This window comes from Schistocerca americana, chromosome 5, assembly GCF_021461395.2.
Source record: "Schistocerca americana isolate TAMUIC-IGC-003095 chromosome 5, iqSchAmer2.1, whole genome shotgun sequence".
Lineage (NCBI taxonomy): Eukaryota > Metazoa > Arthropoda > Insecta > Orthoptera > Acrididae > Schistocerca > Schistocerca americana.
The window spans coordinates 502,258,425-502,278,778 of NC_060123.1; the positions used below are offsets into that span (position 1 = coordinate 502,258,425).

Genomic DNA, 20,354 nt, shown 5'->3' on the forward strand with positions numbered 1-20,354 from the left:
AAATCTGGGAACCCGGGCGCGGGAAGCGAGAACGCTACCGCACGACCACGAGATGCGGGCGAGAGAGAACAATGTAGTAATTCCAATTCCAAAGAAAGCAGTATGACAGATGTGAAAATTACTTAATTATCAGTTAAACAAGTCATGGTTGCAAAATACTAACATGTATTCCTTACAGAAGGTGGAAAATCTGGTAGAAGCCTACTTCAGGGAAGATCAGTTTGGATTCCGGATGAATGTAGGAATATGCTAGACAATACTGGCCCTATGACTTATCTTAGAAGATAGACTAAGGAAAGGCAAATGTTTGTTTATAGCATTTGTACACTTAGAGAAAGCTTTTGACAATGTTGACTGGAACGCTCTTGTTGAAATTGCGAAGGTAGCAGGGGTAAAATACAGGGAGCAAAACATTATTTACAACTTGAGTACAAATCCGATGGCAGTTGTACAGAGTCAAGTGTATGAAAGGGAAGCAGCAGTTGAGAAGGGAGTGAGGCAAGGCTGTAACCTATCCCCAATGTTATTCAATCATTATTTGTTGAACAAGCAATAAAGGAAATGAAAGAAAAAATTGGAGTAGGAATTAAAGATCAGGGAGAAGAAATAAAAACTTCGAGGTTTCCTGACAGCATTGTAATTCAGTCAGAGACAGCAGAGGCCTTGGAAGAGGAGTTGAATGGAATGGACAGTGTCTTGAAAGGAAGATGTGAGATGAACATCAACAAAAGCAAAACAAGGATAAAGAAATGTAGTTGAATTAAATCAGGTGATGCTAAAGGAATTAGATTAGGAAACAAGACACTTAAGGTAGCAGATCAGTTTTGCTATTTGGCTGGTAAAATAACTGATAATGGCTGAAATAGAGGGAATATAAAATGCAGACTGACAATGTCGAGCAAAGCATTTCTGATGAAGAGAAATTTGCTAACATCAAATGTGGGTATAAGTGTTGTAAAGTCTTTTCTGGAGATATTTGTCTGGAGTGTAGCCATGTATGGAAGTGAAACATGGACGATAAAAGGTTTAGATAAAAAGAGAAAAAAGAGAATAGAAGCTTTCAAAATGTGGTGCTACAGAGGAAGGTTAAATGTTAGATGGGTCAGTCATGTAGCTGATGAGGAGGTACTGAATACAGCTGGGGATACGAGAAAGAAATTTGTGCTACAACTTGACAAAAAGAAGGGATTGTTTGATAGGACATGTTTTGAGATATCAAGGGATCACCAGTTTAGTATTGGAGGGAAGCGGCGGCAGTGGTGGTGGTGGTGATGGTGGTGGTGGTGGTGGTAGTGGTGGTGGGGGGGGGGGGGGGAGGGAGGGAGGTAAGAGGGCAGGGTTGGTTGGTTTGTGGGATTAAAGGGACCAGACTGCTACAGTCATCGGTTCCTAAGAGGGCAGGGGATTGTAGAGGGAGTCCAAGAGATGATTACAGTGAGCAAATTCAGAAGGGTATTGCTTGCAGTAGTTATTCATAGATGAAGAGGCTCGCACAAGACAGAGTAGCATGGAGAACTGCATCTAACCAGTCTTTGGACTGAAGAGCACAACAGCAACAAAAAATTAGAATGAAAGTTGCTACTTTGAAAAAAGCTGCTACCTGAATATTTCTGTAAATACTTCTAAAAATTGAGATTGATATTTTCAAATTTTTTAGCTCTATTTGAAGCATTGTTTATTATTTTAAATAAACATCCATCATATTATCAAGTACATTAATTATATTATTAAGTTTTATTCTGTATCAGCAAGCAGTGCTTTCCCATAAAACTTTAGTGTACCCTAGTAAGTGATCAGCAACCAGATGATATAATTTAAGAGCATCAGTTTTTTAAAGTATTAGCTGTTGGGATTAATATATAAGATACTTACTGCATCTTTTAGTGTTAATATAGTATGACAGATTAAATATGCCACCTGCCTTAAAAATAATTACATCAAAATGAAAATTCATTTGAGGAGACTATAAAATTACAAAAGGATAGAGTAGCTGGCCAGTACATACTCTCAGAAGGCAAAATTTCATTACCGCTGACATACACATTGAAAGTGAAAATGTTTATCCTTTTTGTTAAAATTATTAATTCTTTCCTCAGAAAGCAAAGAGGAATAGGTTTGACAAGGTTAGAAAGGAGTTACAGGAGGTTGTGAGCACAACAGGTGAATCTCTTCGCCGGCTGTTGTGGCCGAGCGGTTCTAGACACTTCAGTCTGGAATGGCGCGACCTCTACGGTCGTAGGTTCGAATCCTGCCTCGGGCATGGATGTGTCTGATGTCCTTAGGTTAGTTAGGTTTAAGTAGTTCTAAGTTCTGGGGGACTGATGACCTCAGATGTTAAGTCCCATAGTGTTCAGAGCTATTTGACCCATTTGAATCTCTTCTTCACGTAGGGTCTTAGTGATGTGCCACTCCTTTGTAAGCTTATTAAGCCTATCCCTTGTTCCTCCCTGTTGAAAGAAATAATGGTGTTGGTGTTGTTGTTGTTGTGGTGGTGGTGGTTGTGGTTGTGGTAGTGGTAGTGGTTGTGGTTGTGGTTGTGGTTGTGGTCTCTAGTCTAAAGACTGGTTTGATGCAGCTCTCCATGTTACTGTGTCCTGTTCAAGCTGCTTCATCACCAAATAACCACTACAATATACATCCATTTCAACATGCTTTCTGCATTCATTCCTCAGTGTCTCCCCATTACCAAATTGACAATTCCTTGTTGCCTCAGAATGTGTCCTATCAGCTGATCCCTTCTTTTGGTCAAGTTGTGCCATAGATTCCTTTTTTCCTTGATTCAGTTCAGTACTGTTGTAACCCTATGCAGTGAGCATACTTAATTAAATAGCGTGCACCTGTATGGTTGGCCTACAGAGGCTGCCTCACTTGGCACGGTTTTTGTGACTAAGGAACAGTTCACTATTAAACTGAGCGTATATGTAAGCTACACTATGTGATCAAAAGTATCCAGACACCTGGCTGAAAATGACTTACAAGTTCATGGCACCTTCCATCGGCAATGCTGGAATTCAGTATGGTGTTGGTCCACTCTTAGCCTTGATGACAGCTTCCACTCTTGCAGGCGTATGTTCAGTCAGGTGCTGGAAGGTTTCTTGGGGAATGGCAGTCCATTCTCCATGAAGTACTGCACTGAAGGGAGGTATCAATGTCAGTCGGTGAGGCCTGGAACGAGATCGGTGTTCCAAAACATCCCAAAGGTGTTCTATAGGATTCAGGTCAACACTCTGTGCAGACCTGTCCATTACAGAGATGTTATTGTCGTGTAACCACTCTGCCACAGGCTGTGCATTATGAACAGATAGTCGATTGTGTCGAAAGATGCAGTTGCCATCCCCAAATTGCTCTTCAACAGTGGGAAGCAAGAAGGTGCTTAAAACATCAAAGTAGGACTGCGCTGTGATAGTGCCATGCAAAACAACAAGAGGTGCAAGCCCCCTCCATGAAAAACACGACCACACCATAACACCCCAGCCTCCAAATTTTACTGTTGGCACTACACACGCTGGCAGATAATGTTCACCAGGCATTCGCCATACCGACACCCTGCCATTGGACTGTTACATTGTGTACCATGATTCGTCACTCCACACAGCATTTTTCCATTGTTCAGTCATCCAATGTTTATGCTCCTCACACCAGGTGAGACGTTGTTTGGCACTTACTGGTGTGATGTGTGGCTTACGAGCAGCCACTCAACCACGAAATCCAAGTTTTCTCACCTCCCGCCTAACTATCATAGTAAGTGCAGTGGATCTTGATGCAGTTTGGACTTCCTGTGTGGTGGTCTTGAGAGATGTCTACCTATTACACATTACGACCCTCTTCAGCTGTCAGCGGTCTCTGTCAGTCACCAGACGAGGTCAGCCTGTATGCTTTTGTGCTGTGTATGTCCCTTCGTATTTCCACTTCACTATCACATCAGAAACAGTGGACCAAGGGATGCTTAGGAGTATGGAAATCTCATGTACAGGCATATGACACAAGTGGCACCCAATCGCCTGACCATGTTCGAAGACCGTGAGTTCCACGGAGCACCCCATTCTGCTGTCTCACGATGTCTAATCACTACTGAGGTCGCTGATGAGGAGTACCTGGTGGTAGGTGACAGCACAATGCACCTAATACACAAAACGTATGTTTTTGGGGGTCTCCGGATACTTTTGATCACATAGTGTATGATTCTGTGTGTTTGTTCTTATTACCACATCCTTGAAGCGAACTAAATTTGGTTCGTGGGAATTCTAATATTGTTTTTATGTAACATGACAAAATTTTTGGCAATGAGTACGGGGTTCTATTCTGTGTGTTTCATTTCTGGATTTCTGGATGTCAATGGAATAAATTCTCAATCTCTTGTTGAGCAGTAGTGAGCTGTCACCAGCCAGCAGCAGGCCCTCTCAATGGCACTAAATAATTTTGCAGCTTCTTTTATATGCCAAGGTTCACCACTGTTGATACAACTTCTATCTTTTCCTCCATGTTATGATACTGCAGAGGATTGGGACTCATATGAAAAATGCTTTTGGCAACATTTCTGAGCTTTTGGTGTCGCTGATCCCAACATCCACAAGGCTTTCTTCCTGCCATGGATTTATTTTTGTGTTTATCATCTTTTGTGTCAGCTATCTCCTCTGCAGGAACCTGCTAATCTCTCTTTCCATGAAATGTGCCAGTTGATCTCCAATTGCCTTTGCAAATGTACTCATGTTATTACTGCGTACGTTAAGCTCTACCATTGCAAAAGCAGCCACAATAGCCATACGGAGCTTGGGCAATGGAACTTCATGAGCTTATTTGTTGTTGCCAGTATGTTACTGACGCTCACCGCAACGCGTATGCTGCTTTGATGATTCATGATGCTATAATATGCATCGTCTCTGACAGAGAAGTTCATGAACACATATTGCAATGTGAAAACTCCTCTCTCACTGAGGGTTTGAACATTGCCCAGTCTTTCAAAGTATCTAAGGAAGTAGGAAATCACATAGATGCATGGTATGAAGTAACCACCATTGCATCCCTACTTCAGCTGCCATCAATTAGCTCATGGATGGAGGGGAGATGATGTCGCAGCTGTGCAACCGTGGTCTCCATTTTGCGTGGAGCAGTTCCATGCTAAGCAGCAGAAGCTTCAGTCAGTGTCACAACAGCAGTCATGTGCTCCCCTCTCATCATGCATCAGCATGAGCAGGCTGCATACCCAAAGGACTGGACGATAGACTCGTGCGTCAGACTGTGCAACTGTCAAACTCATCATGCCTCAGACTTTAACGTAGATGTGGACAGTGTTTCTCAAGTAATGGTAACTCCAAACAAATTTTATATTGGCACACATGTTATGGACAAGATGTTACAAATGCAAGTAGACATGGGTGCAGCAGTGACTTTGTTAAATTATCAAACATATGTGGATCTGAGATCACCGACATTGTCCCATCTCTCGTGAGTTGAAAACTTATTTGGGTTAAACACCTTCAGAATATTTGGAGTCTGTATTTCTGATGAAGTGCATCTGGTATTGCATCAACTTCTGTACCAACAGCTGGATGGGCTATCCTCAGAATTTTCCTCACTGTTTTTGGACGGTTTAGGGTGCGCTAAAAATTTCAAGGCTCACTTCACAATGAAACCAACAGCACACCCCTGTTTTTTTTGTTGGCTGCTCTAACCCCATTCCGTTATGGGAGCAAGTGAAATCAGAACTCAATCAATTTATGTCATTGGGTGTTGTCATGACAGTCTCCTCCAGTGAATAGTCTACTCCAGTGGTCATTTTTGCCAAACCTAACAGCAACCTTCAGCTCAGTAGTGATTTCAAAAAGTCTGTATATTCAGAGTCTGTTATTGATATCTATCCCTTAACCCAGCAGAATGAACTCTTTGCTCAGCTTTCTGGAGGCCAATATTTTTCCAAAATAGATTTGATTGAAGCCTACTTGCAGCTGCCCCCAGATGATAACTCCAAACGTACCCTCATAGTTAATTCCCCTTCAGCTGGTGCCAATAGCAGTGCCTGTCATTCAGCAATGCTAGTGCCTCTGCTCTTTTCCAACAATTTTTGGAGCAACTCACAGCCTGCACGTTGGGGTGCATTAACTACCTGACTTATATTGTGGCCTGCGGTTCCTCTATAGATGAACACTTGCAAAAGCTTTGTACCTTGTTCACGATGATACAGGCTGCCAGATTGATTTGTAACTTGGACTAATTACAATTTTTTTTTCAGCTGTCCATTGTCTATCTTAGTTTTTATGTCTTGCATGCTGGTGTCAAGCCTGTACACTATGTAGTTGCTGATACAGTTTGCAGTGTCCTACCAGTGTCAAAGAGTTGCAAGCCTTTCTCAGAAACATTGCATATTACCATAAATTTCTTCCTGATGTGGCCACGGGGGCTCAACCCCTCCATGCTCTCTTCTCCCTAAGGGTGTTACTTTTCACTGTTCACCAGCCTGCAAATGTCATCCTCTCTGATAAAAATGTGGACATCTCCACGGTGAACAGTTTTCCCCAAGGGGGGAAGGAGTGTTGTAACCCTATACATTGAATGCACATGCATCTGCGCATGAATGCGCATGCATCTGCGTGGCCGGCCTAAAGACTCCACCTCACTTGGCACAGCTGGCACAGCAGGCACAGCAAGCGCTGTGCCATATGCAGACAATTGTATATAAAGCACTGCACCAGGCCCTCGGCTTCTCCAATGTTTTTGTGACTAAGGAAAACTTAACTGTTGTTGTTGTCTTCAGACTACAGACTGGTTTGATGCATTTCTCAATGCCGCTCTATCCTGTGCAAGCTTCTTCATCTCCAAGTAACCATCCTTCTGAATCTGTTTAGTGTATTCATGCCTTGGTCTCCTTCTACGACTTTTACCCTCTGCACTTCTCTCCAATACTAAATTGATGAACCCTTGATGCCTCGAAATGTGTCCTACCATCCAGTCCCTTCTTCTAGCCAATTTGTGCAACAGTTTCCTCTTCTCCCCAATTCTATTTAGTACCTCCGCATTAATTATGTGATCTATCCATCTAATCTTCAGCATTCTTCTCTAGCACAACATTTCAAAAACTTCTGTTCTCTTCTTGTGTAAGCTATTTACCGTCTATGTTTTGCTTCCGTACGTGGCTACACTCCATACAAATACTTTCAGAAAAGACTTGGTGACATTTGAATCTATACTCAATGTTAACAAATTTCTCTTCTTCAGAAACGCTTTCCTTTTCCCTCAACATCACCTGATTTAATTAGACTACATTCCATTATCCTTGTTTTGCTTTTGTGATGTTCATCTTATACCCTCCATTCAAGGCATTGTCCATTCCGTTCAACTGCTTTTCCATGTCCTGTGCTGTCTCTGACAGAATTACAATGTTGTCAGCAAACCTCTGGTTTTTATTTCTTCTCCATGGGTTTTAATTCCTACTCCAAATTTCCTTTTTTTTCCTTTACTGCATCCTCAATATCCAGACTGAATAACATTGAAGATAGGCTACAACCCTGTCTCACTCCCTTCTCAACCACTGCTTCCATTTCATGCCCCTTGACTCATATAACTGCCATATGGTTTCTGTGCAAATTGTAAATAGACTTTCCCTCTCTACTGTATTTTAGCCCTGCCACCTTCAGAATTTGAAAGAGAGTATTCCAATCAACATTGTCAAAAGCTTTCTCCAAGACTAAAATTCCTAGTAATGTAGGTTTGCCTTTCCTTGATCTATCTTCTAAGATAAGTTGTATGGTTAGTATCGCCTCATGTGTTCCAACATTTCTACGGAATCCAGACTGATCTTCCTTGAGGTCAGTTTATACCAGTTTTTCCATTCATCTGTAAAGAATTTGTTTTAATATTTTGCATCTGTGACTTATTAAACTGATAGTTTGGTAATTTTCGCACTTGTCAACACTTACTTTCTTTGGGGTTGGAATTACTATATTCTTCTTGAAGTCAAAGGGTATTTCGCCAGTCTCCTATGTCTTGCTCACCAGATGGTAGAGTTTTGTCAGTGCTGGCTCTCCCAAGACTATCAGTAATTCTAATGGAATGTTACCTACCCAGGACCTTGTTTCGACTCAGGTCTTTCAGTGCTCTGTCAGATTCTTCATGCAGTATCATATCTCCCATCTCATCTTTGTCCTCTTCCATTTGAATAATGTTATTCTTAATTACATCACCATTGTATAGACCCTCTATATACTCCTTCCACCTTTCTGCCTTCCCTTCTTTGCTTGGAACTGGTTTTCCATCTGAGCTCTTGATATTCATAAAAGTAATTCTCTTTTCTCCAAAGGTCTCTTTAATTTTCCTGTAGGCAGTATCTACCTTACCCCTTGTGATATATGCCTATACATCCTTAAATTTGTCTTGTAGCCATCCCTGCTTAGCCATTTTGCATTTCCTGTTGATCTCATTTTTTAGACTTTTGTATTCCTTTTTGCATGCTTCATTTACTGCGTTTTTATATTTTCTCCTTTCATGAATTAAATTCAGTTTATCTTCTGTTACCCAAGGATTTCTACTAGCCCTCGTCTTTTTATCTACTTGATCTTCTGCTGCCTTCACTATCACGACTCTCAAAGTTACCCATTCTTCTTGTACTTTATTTCTTTGCCCTGTTCTTATCAATCATTCCCTAATGTTCTCTCTGAAACTCTCTACAACCTCTGGTTCTTTCAGTTTATCCAGGTCCCATCTCCTTAAATTTCCACCTTTTTGCAGTTTTACTCTACATTTCATAACCAATAGATTGTGGTCAGAGTCCACATCTGCCCCTGGAAATGTTGTACAATTTAAAACCTGGTTCCCAAATCTTTGTCTTACGATAATATAATCTGTCTGAAACCTTCCAGTGTCTCCAGGTCTCTTCCACTTACACAACCTTTTTTCATGATTCTTAAACCAAGTGTTAGCTATGATTGAGTTATGCTCTGTGCAAAATTCTACCAGGCAGCCTCCTCTTTCATTCCTTAGCCCCATTCCATATTCACTTACTACTTATCCTTCCCTTCCTTTTCGAATTCCAGTCCCCAATGACTATTAAATTTTCATCCTCCATCACTATCTGAATAATTTCTTTTATCTCATATAGCGGAGATGCTGAGTCGCGATAGGCACAACAAAAAGATTCACACAATTAAAGCTTTACATTCCACCCTGAATTTTCCATTGTTTGATTTTTGTCCTTTTATCTCATCATACGTTTCTTCAACCTCATCATCATCTGCAGTGCTCGTTGGCATATAAACTTGTACTAGTGTGTTAGGTGTGGGCTTCTTGTCTATCTTTGCTACAATAAAGCATTCACCATGCTGTTCGTATTAACTTACCCATACTCATATTTTTGAATTCATTATTAAACTACTCCTGCATTACCCCTAGTTGATTTTGTGTTTATAAGCTTGTATTCACATGACCAGAAGTCTTGTTCCTTCTGCCACCGAACTTCGCTAATTCCCACTATATCTAACTTCAAATTATCCATTTCCCCTTTTAAATTTTCTGACCTACCTGCATAATTACGGGACTATTTTACCTCTGGAATACTTTACCCAAGAGGATGTCATCATCATTTAACCATATAGCAGAGCTGCAGGCCGTTTGAAAGAAATACATCTGTAGTTTCCCCTTGCTTTCAGCCGTTCGCAGTACCAGCACATAAAGTCCATTTTGGGCAATGTTACAAGGCCAGATTAGTCAATAATCCAGACTGTTGCTTCTGCAACTACTGAAAAGGCTGCTGCCCCTCTTCAGGAACCACATGTTTGTGTGGCTTCTCAACAGATATCCCTCCACTGTCGTTGCGCCTATGTTACCGCTATCTCTATTGCCGAGGCAAGCAGGCCTCCCCAACAATGGCAAGGTCCATGGTTAACTGTTAAACTGTGCACTTATGTAACCCATTTCGTGTGCTTGTTCTTATCACAACATCCTTCATTGTGTCTGTATTTGCCTGTATGTGAAGTGAATTAAAATTAGCATTTGTGTAATGTTACATAAAGTACTTCCTAATCTACCCACCTAATCTTCAACATTCCCCTGTTGCACCACATTTCACAAGCATCCATTCTCTTCTTGTGTGAACTGCTTATTGTGCAGTATTAAAGTAAATAAATCAGAACTGTGTTTCCTCTCCTCTCCTATGTTGGTGCTTAGTTCTGTGTTGTGATTTCTTTTTTTCTAAGAGTTTCTTTTATTTTTGATGCTTTTACTCTAAGAAGTTTTTGTTGTTGCTATGAGTCATCTTTTAGATATTAAAGGAGGAAGATCACTATTGCTAAAAGTGTTCTGTTCTTGCTATAAAATTATATCCTAAGTTCATCCACAACAGGTTATGGGTCCAGGTCTGAACACTTCAGGTTCTAAGAATTATAGTATTCATTTTCCAGACTATTTTTCCATTTACTGAGATATTGGTGAGACTGCAAAATTTTTGGAGTGGCAGACACAGTACTGAAACTGAGTGATGATATAAGTTGTACAAACATTCGCAAATTGTCAAGTGAAGATCAGTGGGAAACATGGAAATGGCAGATTCAACTTTGTTTAAAGGAACACTCTCTTTACTCGATTATAGATGGTACACGTCAGTGTCAATCATTAGCGGAATGAGAAAAACTGTCCACTGCAAATTGGCGCTGGCAACAAGACAATGCTCGGGCAGCTCGTATCATTGGAACAGCACTTGATGTGGAACCTGCTATTCATGTAAGAAAGAAGACTGACAAAAAAGAAATTTTGGATACCCTTACGTCAGTATATGAACAATCTTCATTGCAGCAACTATATATGTTGTTCGATTGTTTCTTTGAAACGTCAAGAGATGATGTTATGTGTATAACAAAACACGCAATACGCTACTTGCGAACATTTTCCAAGACTTGTGCAGTGAACTGAACAAAATTACTCCGTATACAATGTTGCCTCTTTCGCTGCTCCGCCATCATATTTTCAAAACATTAGGACCCGAATATCAGTTTTACAGGTCCACCTGGTATCGTGTTCCTGAAACTGAGCAGACGATGCAGCTTCTAATTGAGAATTTGTGTTCGATTGAGAATTCACTAGCTACGCAGGCAGCTGGTGCTTTCTATGCAAAATCAAATTTGAATGAGCAACATAAAAAGCTGAAGAAATTTGCAACTGCGGGGAGTAAGTCAAAGAAGAAAGAAAGTTGTACATGTCTGTATTGCAAGGAAGCTGGACATATTATTGTGAACTGCAGAAAGCGCATGGCCGCAGAAGCAGCAAAAGCGACGGCTAACAATAATAATAATTCGAGTTCCAGTTTAAAAGTGAGCAACAAACCAAATACATTTCTAGCCATTAGCTTGTTGTCTCATGTTAATTCTGATAGTGCAGGTTCTTGTATTTCAGACTCTGGCACGACACATCATATTTCACCAAATAAACAGCATTTTGCTACATTCAAAAAGCTTCCGATCCCACAATGTGTACAGACAGCTAGCAAAAAAGTTATTTTTGCACATGGGACTGCCAGTATTCATATTGAAATATTCATAAGCAATAGCTGGACACCTGCTTTGCTTGAAAATGTCTGGTATGTACCTGACGTCAGACACCAACTTTTCTCTGTCAGTCAAGCTACACAAACTGGATATAATATGACTTACGTTAACAAAGGTGTTATCACTTGGTGACATAATGAAATAGTCACAATAGGAAGACTAGTTGGTTCAGTATACATTATGAACATGTGAGTTTGTCCTCCGGATTCACAGGTAATTATTAACTTAGCAACTTCAGAAGAACAACTACAATGTTGGCATGAGAGACTCGGTCATCAAGATAAAAATCATGTACAAGATGTGCTCTCTTGTTTAGGTATCAGTTAAGTGCCCTGATACCACATTGTTTCGTGATGGATATGTTCTTGGCAAATCCCACCATAAACCATTTAGTCATCCCAGGGATCATCCACAAACTGTCGGTGAGTTGATCATTGCAGACGTTAATGGACCCAAGTCTGTTGACTCTATAAAGGGTTTTCGTTACTATGTGATTTTCAAAGATGATTATTCTCATTTCATTTGGATATATTTCATTCGAAATAAATCTGAATTGGCTAATAATTAGAAAATTTTTTTTGAAGGAGTGTGATGCTGCTGGTCGTAAGGTAAAAGTATTTCGGTCTGACTGTGGAGGAGAATTTAACTGTAACTCCGTAGCTGCTGTGCTGTGAGACCATGGTATTGAGCTTCGCCTTACATGTCCAACACTCCTGAAAAAATGGTGTTGCTGAACAAGCAATCAACATATAGTTGAATTAGCTCAGTCAGTGTTAACATCTAGCAAGTTATCTAAATCATATTGGGCTCATGCATGTGACACAGCTGTTTTTCTACTCATTTGTACTGGGAAGTCGAGTGTTGAAGTAAAACACATTTCAAATTGTGGACTGGCAAAGTGTTTAAACAGTTTTAGCTATCTATGGATATTTGGATCAAAATGCTATGTTTATTTTCCAAATAAATTTCATTCTAAGTTCAATGACAAGGCCATACCTGGCCATTTCATTGGCTATGTGAATGACAAAGATGGTTACAAAATGTGCATTCCATCAAAACATCATGTGACCATGTTGATTTTCAACCAGAAAAGCTATGTACAACTGGAAATTCAATTGAATTGCAATTTAATTCCGTATCTGAAGAAAATGGACAGGAACGTGAATCTGCTATTGATCAGATTGAAACTAGTGACCAAGATTATTTAAAGAGTTTCCAAATCGACATCCAGTTCGTGAAATAAAATTTAGTGACTAAGAATTAGGATACCAGCCTCACCACTCTCAAGAAGCAAATGCATTAGTTTGCGTGACAAAAGCAATCCATGAAGAGCTTGCACCGATGAACTTCAACGAAACTATGGAAAGTAGTAATTCCAGTGAGTGGTTTAATGTGATGAAAGAAGAAATGAATGCATTTGAAGAAAATGAGACTTGAGACTTGGTAGAACTGCCTAAAGGAAAACATGTTATCAATAATCGATGGGTGCTTCATATTAAATATAAACCTGATGGGTCAATTGATCGATACCGTGCTCACTTGGTTGTGTGAGGTCTGTTTCAATGTGCCGGACTTGATTATGGTGAAACATTCAGTCCAGTTGCTCATTATGATGCTATTTATGCTGTAAAAGTGATTGCAGCAGAAGAAAATCTGAAACTTGGTCAATTCAACATTAGAACTGTATTTTTATATGGTGACTTGGGTACAGAAATATACATGGCTCAGCCAGAAAGTTTTGATGATGGGTCAGGTCGTGTTTGTCGCCTCAAGAAATCATTGTATGTACTTAAGCAATCACCTCATTGCTGGAATAATAGGTTTCATTCATTCATGAGAAAAAATGGATTTATTAATTCGACAGCAGATCCTTGCATTTACATTTGACAAAGCAAAACAGAAAAATTGCTGTTTGCTATTTATGTTGATGATGGACTTATTGCAGGGATAACTGAAAGTGCAGTGAATTCATTTTTAGATATGTTATAGTCTGAATTCAAAATAACAGTGGGATCGTTAGACTCATTTTTAGGTATGCAAATAGGGCAATGCAAGTCTGGCTTGTTTATTACACAGAGAAGATTCTGCATTGTTTTAACATGGCTGATGCAAAACCATTAAAAACTTCGTGTGATAATGAACAATTGGACAGTAAAGATAGCAGTACTCTTGACAACAATGTTCCTTATTGTTTGGGATTTTTAATGTAACTGGCATGCTCTACTCGTCCAGATCTTGCTTATGTTGTATCAAAAGTTGCTTGATCCACTTCTTCTGATTGGAATGCTGTAAAATATATTTTCAGATATCTTTATGGTACTTCAGACTTAGGTCTCTTCTATACTTCATCGGGTGGTAAACTTTGTGCCTATGCTGACGCTGACTTTGCTGGCAACACTAAAACAAGATGATCAACAAATGGTTTTGTTTCAATGATTGGCAACATGGCTGTATCGTGGACAACCTAACTGCAGAAATCAATTGCACTATCCACCACTGAAGTGGAGTTCATTGCTGCAAGTGAAGGAACCAAGGAGTTAGTATGGCTCAACAGACTGCTGTTGGAGATCAGTGGAAATAGGAACACACTCTTATTGTTAATTGACAATGGAAGTGCCATTAAGTTAGTGAAAAATGCAGTGTTCCACAGGTGCTCTAAGCACATCGAAGTATGGTATTATTTTGTGCGGGAACTCTATCAAAACGGATATATCAATGTAGAATATGTATGTTCTGAAAATCAACTTGGTGACATGTTTGCAAAGCCTTTAAAATCAAACAAATATAAAGCAATGTGTACCTAGATAGGACTTCATAACTAATGTGTTTTGACTTCTTATTTTTTATTTAAAAGTTGTTTAGTGCACCACAGTTTGATTTGGGAGAAGTGTTAAAGTAAATAAATCAGAACTGTGTTTCCTCTCCTCTCCTGCAGTGGTGCTTGGTTCTGTGTTGTGAATTTCTTTGCTTGTAAGAGTTCCCTTTATTTTCCATGTTTTTGCTCTGTGAAGTTTTTGTTGTTGCTATGAGTCATCTTTTAGATATTAAAGGGAGAAGACCACTATTGCTAAAAGTGTTGTGTTCTTGTTATAAAATTGTATCCTAAGTTCAGCCACAACACATTTAACTTCCGTATAAGGCCACACTCCAGACAAATATTTTCAGAAAAAACTTTGCAACACTTAAATTTGTATTAGATGTTAACAAATTCCTCTTCTTCTAAAATGTATATCTTGGTATAACCAGTATACATTTTATGTCTTCTATACTTCAGCCATCATCAGTTATTTTGTTGCTAAAATAGCGAAACTCATTTATTAGTTTTAGTGTCCCATTTCCTAATCTAATTCCCTTGGCATGGCATGATTTAATTTTGTCTTCATTTCATTGCCTTTGTTTTATTTCTGTTGGTGTTCATTTTACAATCCCTTTTTAAGACTTTCTCCATTTCTGTCAATTGCTCTTTCAAGCTCTTTGCTTCTTCTAACAGAATGAGAATGTTATTGGCAAACCTCAACACTTTTATTTCTTCTTGCAGGATTTTAATTCCCTTTCCAAATATCCATTTGGTTTCCTTTGCTGCATGATCAGTGTATGGATTGAACAAAATTGGGTGTAGGCCACAACCTTGTGTTACTCCCTTCTCAATTATACATCCCTTTCAAGACTTTTGAAACTTATAATTGCAGTCTAGTGTCTGTACAGGTTGTAAATAAGGTTTGTGCTATAGCAAGAACAAACACGATTTACGGAACATAGTACTTTATAGAGCCAATGTAAGATACAATGTGTGCGGAGCATTGAACATATTGAATGGACAACAGTGATACAGGTTACAGGATAGGCCAAACATTCATTTGCTGTCACTTAAATAATACTGTTTCTTTGGGGTCTCACCAAAGTTCACCAGGGGGCTGACCTAGGTGGCCTCTATAAGCAGGCCTGTGAACTGTATGGATGTGCGATCTCTGAAATTGAGTGCATCATGAGTGGTGGTACATCAGTTTGCCTACTGTGTTTCATTTCTGCTACTTTCAGAATTTCAAACAGTTTGATCCAGTCAGTATTGTTGAAAGCTTTCTCCAAATCTACAAATACAATACATGTATGTTTGCCTTTCTGTACCCTACTACCTTCTAAAATGTTCACATGTTCCTACATTTCTCCAAAACCCAAAGTAATCTTCACTGAGATCAGTTTCTGTGTTTTTCCATTCATCTGTAAATAATTTGTATCAATATTTTGCAACCACAACTCATTAAACTGATTGTTCAGTAATACATATTCACAACTGTCAGCACCTGCAGTCTTTGCATTTAAATTATTACATTCTTGTTGAAATCTGAGGATATTTCACCTGTCTCATATATCTTGTACATTACGTGGAATGGTTTTGTCTGGCTGGCTCAGCAAGAGATTTCAATAATTCTGAGGGAATGTCTTCTCCAGGAGCCTTGTTTCAACTTAGGTCTGTGAATGCCCTGTCACTTTTTTGCAGTATCATGTCTCCTATCTCCTCTCCATATATTTTCCCTTTACTGTCTATAATGCTGTGCTCAAGTATGCTATACGGTCATGTATGTTAAGATCACAGGTAATCACACCATGCAGCCATTCACCCTGGTGGGTCCTCGTTACAGAGTAATTTACAAAAAAAATTCAGAATTTTATGTGACCCTCAGTAGTGGTATAAAATGAGTAATGGTATAATTGGTTCCATGGTTTGATGGATAGGGTAGAGATTTTTTAAATTTTTAAATCTTTATCAAAATGATGTTGATCATTATATTATTCAATTAGGTTTAAATGTAATTTTTTAATTTCTTTCTTTTCCTGTGTCACATCTTTTGAGTCACTATATGAATGTTTTCATTTGCTCTAATTGCTTTTTTAATGACATCATTATTTTTCTATTCGAAATTTTTGTGAATGTAAATTTAATTATATAATCTTCTATAATATTTAAATATTTGAAAATGCTGATCTGTCTTTTAAAAACAAAAGATTACATTATATTGGCTGTGCGATGGTGACGAAAATTTATTTTTTGTTACATGTTGTGCTCTTCTTCTTCTTTTTTTGTAATCATCATACAAACATTTAAAATGTAGTATTCATTCATACTGCACTGTGGGCAAAATAACACAGATGAAGATTTAAACAAAAGAAGGGATTATAAGTAAAATGAAATTCAAGCAAAATGAGGAACAGAAATGATGAAAGCAATAACATGAATGAGAAAATGAGAAGATGAAATGGAAGAAATTAAATAAAAATTAATACATAAAATAAATTAAAATGACATCAACAAAGATTTCAAGCAGAAGAGAATGATAGGAAGAAACAGAGAGCCAATGAAATAGTTGATATGATGATTGAAATGAAGTGACAAAGGAACAGAAATAAAAAATTACATTTAAAGCATTCAATTGAATACAAATAATAATCAAAGTAATTTCAATAAAAATGTAATAATAAAAATAATTTAACACACCTGATGACATTCAAACCTATAATCTTTTGCATGCAAAGTCCTTACCCTGTCCATTAAGCCACACAAGTCCATACAATAATACTTTGTTAACACTGTTGATTGATACTCACAATTCTGAATTGTTTTTTGGCAGTTACTTGCAAGTGAGGGCCCACCAGGGGGAATGGCTGCAGGGTGTGGTATCTGGTTGATGGTTTCAAAAACCCGATCTCACAGTATTTGATGTCCAAACAGTTGCTTTGATTTTCTCCGAAGGTCTCCTTACTTTTTCTGTAGGTGGCATCTATATTTCCCATAGTTATGCTTGCTTCTGCGGCCTTGCATATTTCATCTATCCTTGAGGAAGAAATTAATATTTCCAAAAGCAGAGATTAGTGTTTCCACTTTTACACGTGTCTATCAGCAGTAATGATATTTCACCTGCTGAAGGCAAGTGGGTCTACTGGCCAACTCTTCATTCCCTTTGTAGTTTTATAGCTTAAACATTAATTATGAATGTTAAACAATGGAAAGTCATAGTTGGAATATCAACAATATTATGGAAATGATCATCATACCTGTCTGCAACGCAATGTATCTTCTTTATTGTGAGTAGCAATTTATCCTTGTCTTTATCGTGAATGTTATGTACATGAACAGCTTGTCACAGCTGCAGATCTGCCATAATGTATATTTTGACATATTCTGCATAAATATGGACTCTCCTTAAAAATTGCAACAGCAAATATTGATGAGTGGCATGGATTAATGACAAACAATGTTTCATTTGGTTTTTATGGTGTAGAATAGGATAGGAAAAGTAAGCTTTATGACTGTGGCTGGATCTTGGCAGCTGTTTAACTTTATTGCTTTTTATAAGGAAGACACCTCTAGAACAGTTTTCATTAAAACATAAGATTCTCAAGGTCGAGAAGCATCTGTTGACATAGTGAGGCATGTATTTTAGGGCATTGGGATGTACAAAATAAATCTGTGGATCATTGGTCATCAGACTATAGGAGCACTAATATGTGTTGAGATGCTATGATAGTAACATGATGCAGAAAGACTAAATGAAATTTAAATTTAAGCTTGTTGTGGGGTGGAAGTATTTCTCAGTTTAATCAAAATTCCAATATTTCTTCCTATGTTCAGTTAGTATAAGGCTCCTACAGAGTTTCAAAGGATGATTGGTATACAAATGGTTTCCAGTGATCAGCTGTCCTGCAGATAAATCATGTATATACTTTATTCAATGTGCCTTCCCAGTTTCAAAAACTATTTACCCACTCTTAGGCTCGACCAGTGTTTGTATGAGAAGTCTGTTTTTCATATATGAGTGAGATATTCAAAAGAAGCATTTTGTTACCTACACTGGTTGATGATTTAAAAACAGATCCACTGATTTAAAGCAATTGTATGTTTATAACTACATATTTTAATCTGCATTGGGTTCAGATTTTGTTTTGATGGGCTACTCTCAAGCTCTGCTATGTACAGCTTTTAAAATTTCCAGGTTCGCATTTACAAGCCCTTCTAAATCCAGATGTTACTTGGAAATATTTACTACGTAACAACAGAGATGATATTTTGATATGTTGGATTGATTCTTATTATAACAATGGTAACCCTCCAGAAGAATCATTGGATTGTTTACACCAATGGGAAAATGCTATGAAAGATCTTTCATATCAAATGGAGAAAGATAATTTGTGCGTTTTGACTTCTGTTGAAGTAGCAAGAATGTTTGCATCAATGGAGATATCACAGTCTATGATAGACAATATAAGATCAGAAGATGCAATGCAGACAACAAAAGATCTCGTATTGGACCATTTGAGCAGGTTAGTCATAAGTATGAATATTTTCTGAATTAAAGTAATGCCCTACATTTAATTAAACTTTATGAATGAAATCATCCCACTTGGTAAAACTTGTTAATGGATATGTTGTGTTGCCTTGGGATCTGGTATTATAAAAATGTGAATATTCCATTGTCTGTTGCTTCAGTGAACTGCCTAAGAATTACCATCCTTAAATATCTTTAGTAATATATAAACAGGAAATTTTTAACATTGTTTTCAAAAATCTTGAAAAGTTCTTGACTTATTTACTTACCTATTCATTTGAAGTGACTTCACTTACCAATCAGAGTTTAGTGTGCAATAACAATAAAAAGTGCTCAGTGCCAGGCATTCAAATTGATTTGTAATCAGAATGTTTTTTTGCATTGTATGTTGTGCATTCATGAACAGGTAGTTCAGAAAATCAGTTGAAAACCAGCTGATACTCTTACCGCACAATATCCAAATAACAAAAAATTTTCTGAAGTTTTGTAATTGTATTGTATACAGACATTTAAAGAAACTTAAAAACAATAAAATGAAAATGAAGGAGTCTTTTTCATTTATATTGTATATGTTTTTTTTAACATTTTTGAGTCCCAAACTTTCAAAATGGGCAAAATCACAATGAGGAGCCACAGTTTGTGTGCTGACACAATTTCCAGCGATACCCCAGATTAGGATGTATATCATATGAATTTGCCAATAAAGATGCATTGCTGGGTTTGCTAGTTAGTTATGTTTTGAAAAGAAATACTTCCCTTGTTTTTTGACTGCAGTTGGGACCAATTCAGTATAATGCAACATCTTGCCTGTAAATGGACAAATATTGCTTGAAGGTCAAAGTATGTAATTGTAATAATGTAACAATATTATGAAAACAATAATTGCTACTCATCATGTAGCAGATGCTGATCGCAGATAGGCACAACAAAAAGACTGTCGCAAAATAAGCTTTCGACCAACAAGGCCTTTATCAAAACACACACACACACACACACACACACACACACACACACGACCACTGTGTCTGTCAGCTTCTTCTAATTTGTTCGCAGGTAGGATTATAAGGTCGGGATCAATTTTTAGGTGGTGGTTTGCAGTTTTTTTTTTATTTAAGTTTTAGTTTTATTTGCATGTTGAGGGATTTGGGGAATGATGGTGAGGCAAGGTTTGAGGTTAAGAAAGTTTGGAAAGTTAATAGGGGGTGATTTTGGGGGGCAGTGATTGAGTATCACAGTTGGATGGAGGAGTGAAGTGAGTCAGGGAGGGTTCAACATTGGTCTTTGGTTGAGTCTAATTGGCAGTGTTGCTGGTGAAAAAGTGTTTCCACTGTAGGGACGTGGAGGAGGAAAGAAGGTTTTTAACAAGTTCTGCATGACTGAATTTGGAAGTGGGGCAAAAAGTGAGGCCTTTGGAAAGGATTGATACTTGTGCAGGACTAAGGCTTTTGGAGGAAAGGTTCCTGACTGTGTTTCGGTCTGCTTAGGTTCTGGATTTTGTATGGTG

The 20,354-nt window shown here is 38.2% G+C and overlaps 1 protein-coding gene across 1 annotated transcript in view; it reads left to right on the top strand.

The window, feature by feature from the left end:
• The window catches only part of LOC124615774 (spatacsin), a 395,474-nt gene that overhangs the window by 137,612 nt on the left and 237,508 nt on the right, over positions 1–20,354 (top strand). The window contains exon 12 of the mRNA XM_047143873.1: positions 18,518–18,845. Within this exon, the coding sequence (XP_046999829.1) occupies positions 18,518–18,845 (328 nt within the window). The remainder of the gene's footprint in view (positions 1–18,517; positions 18,846–20,354) is intronic.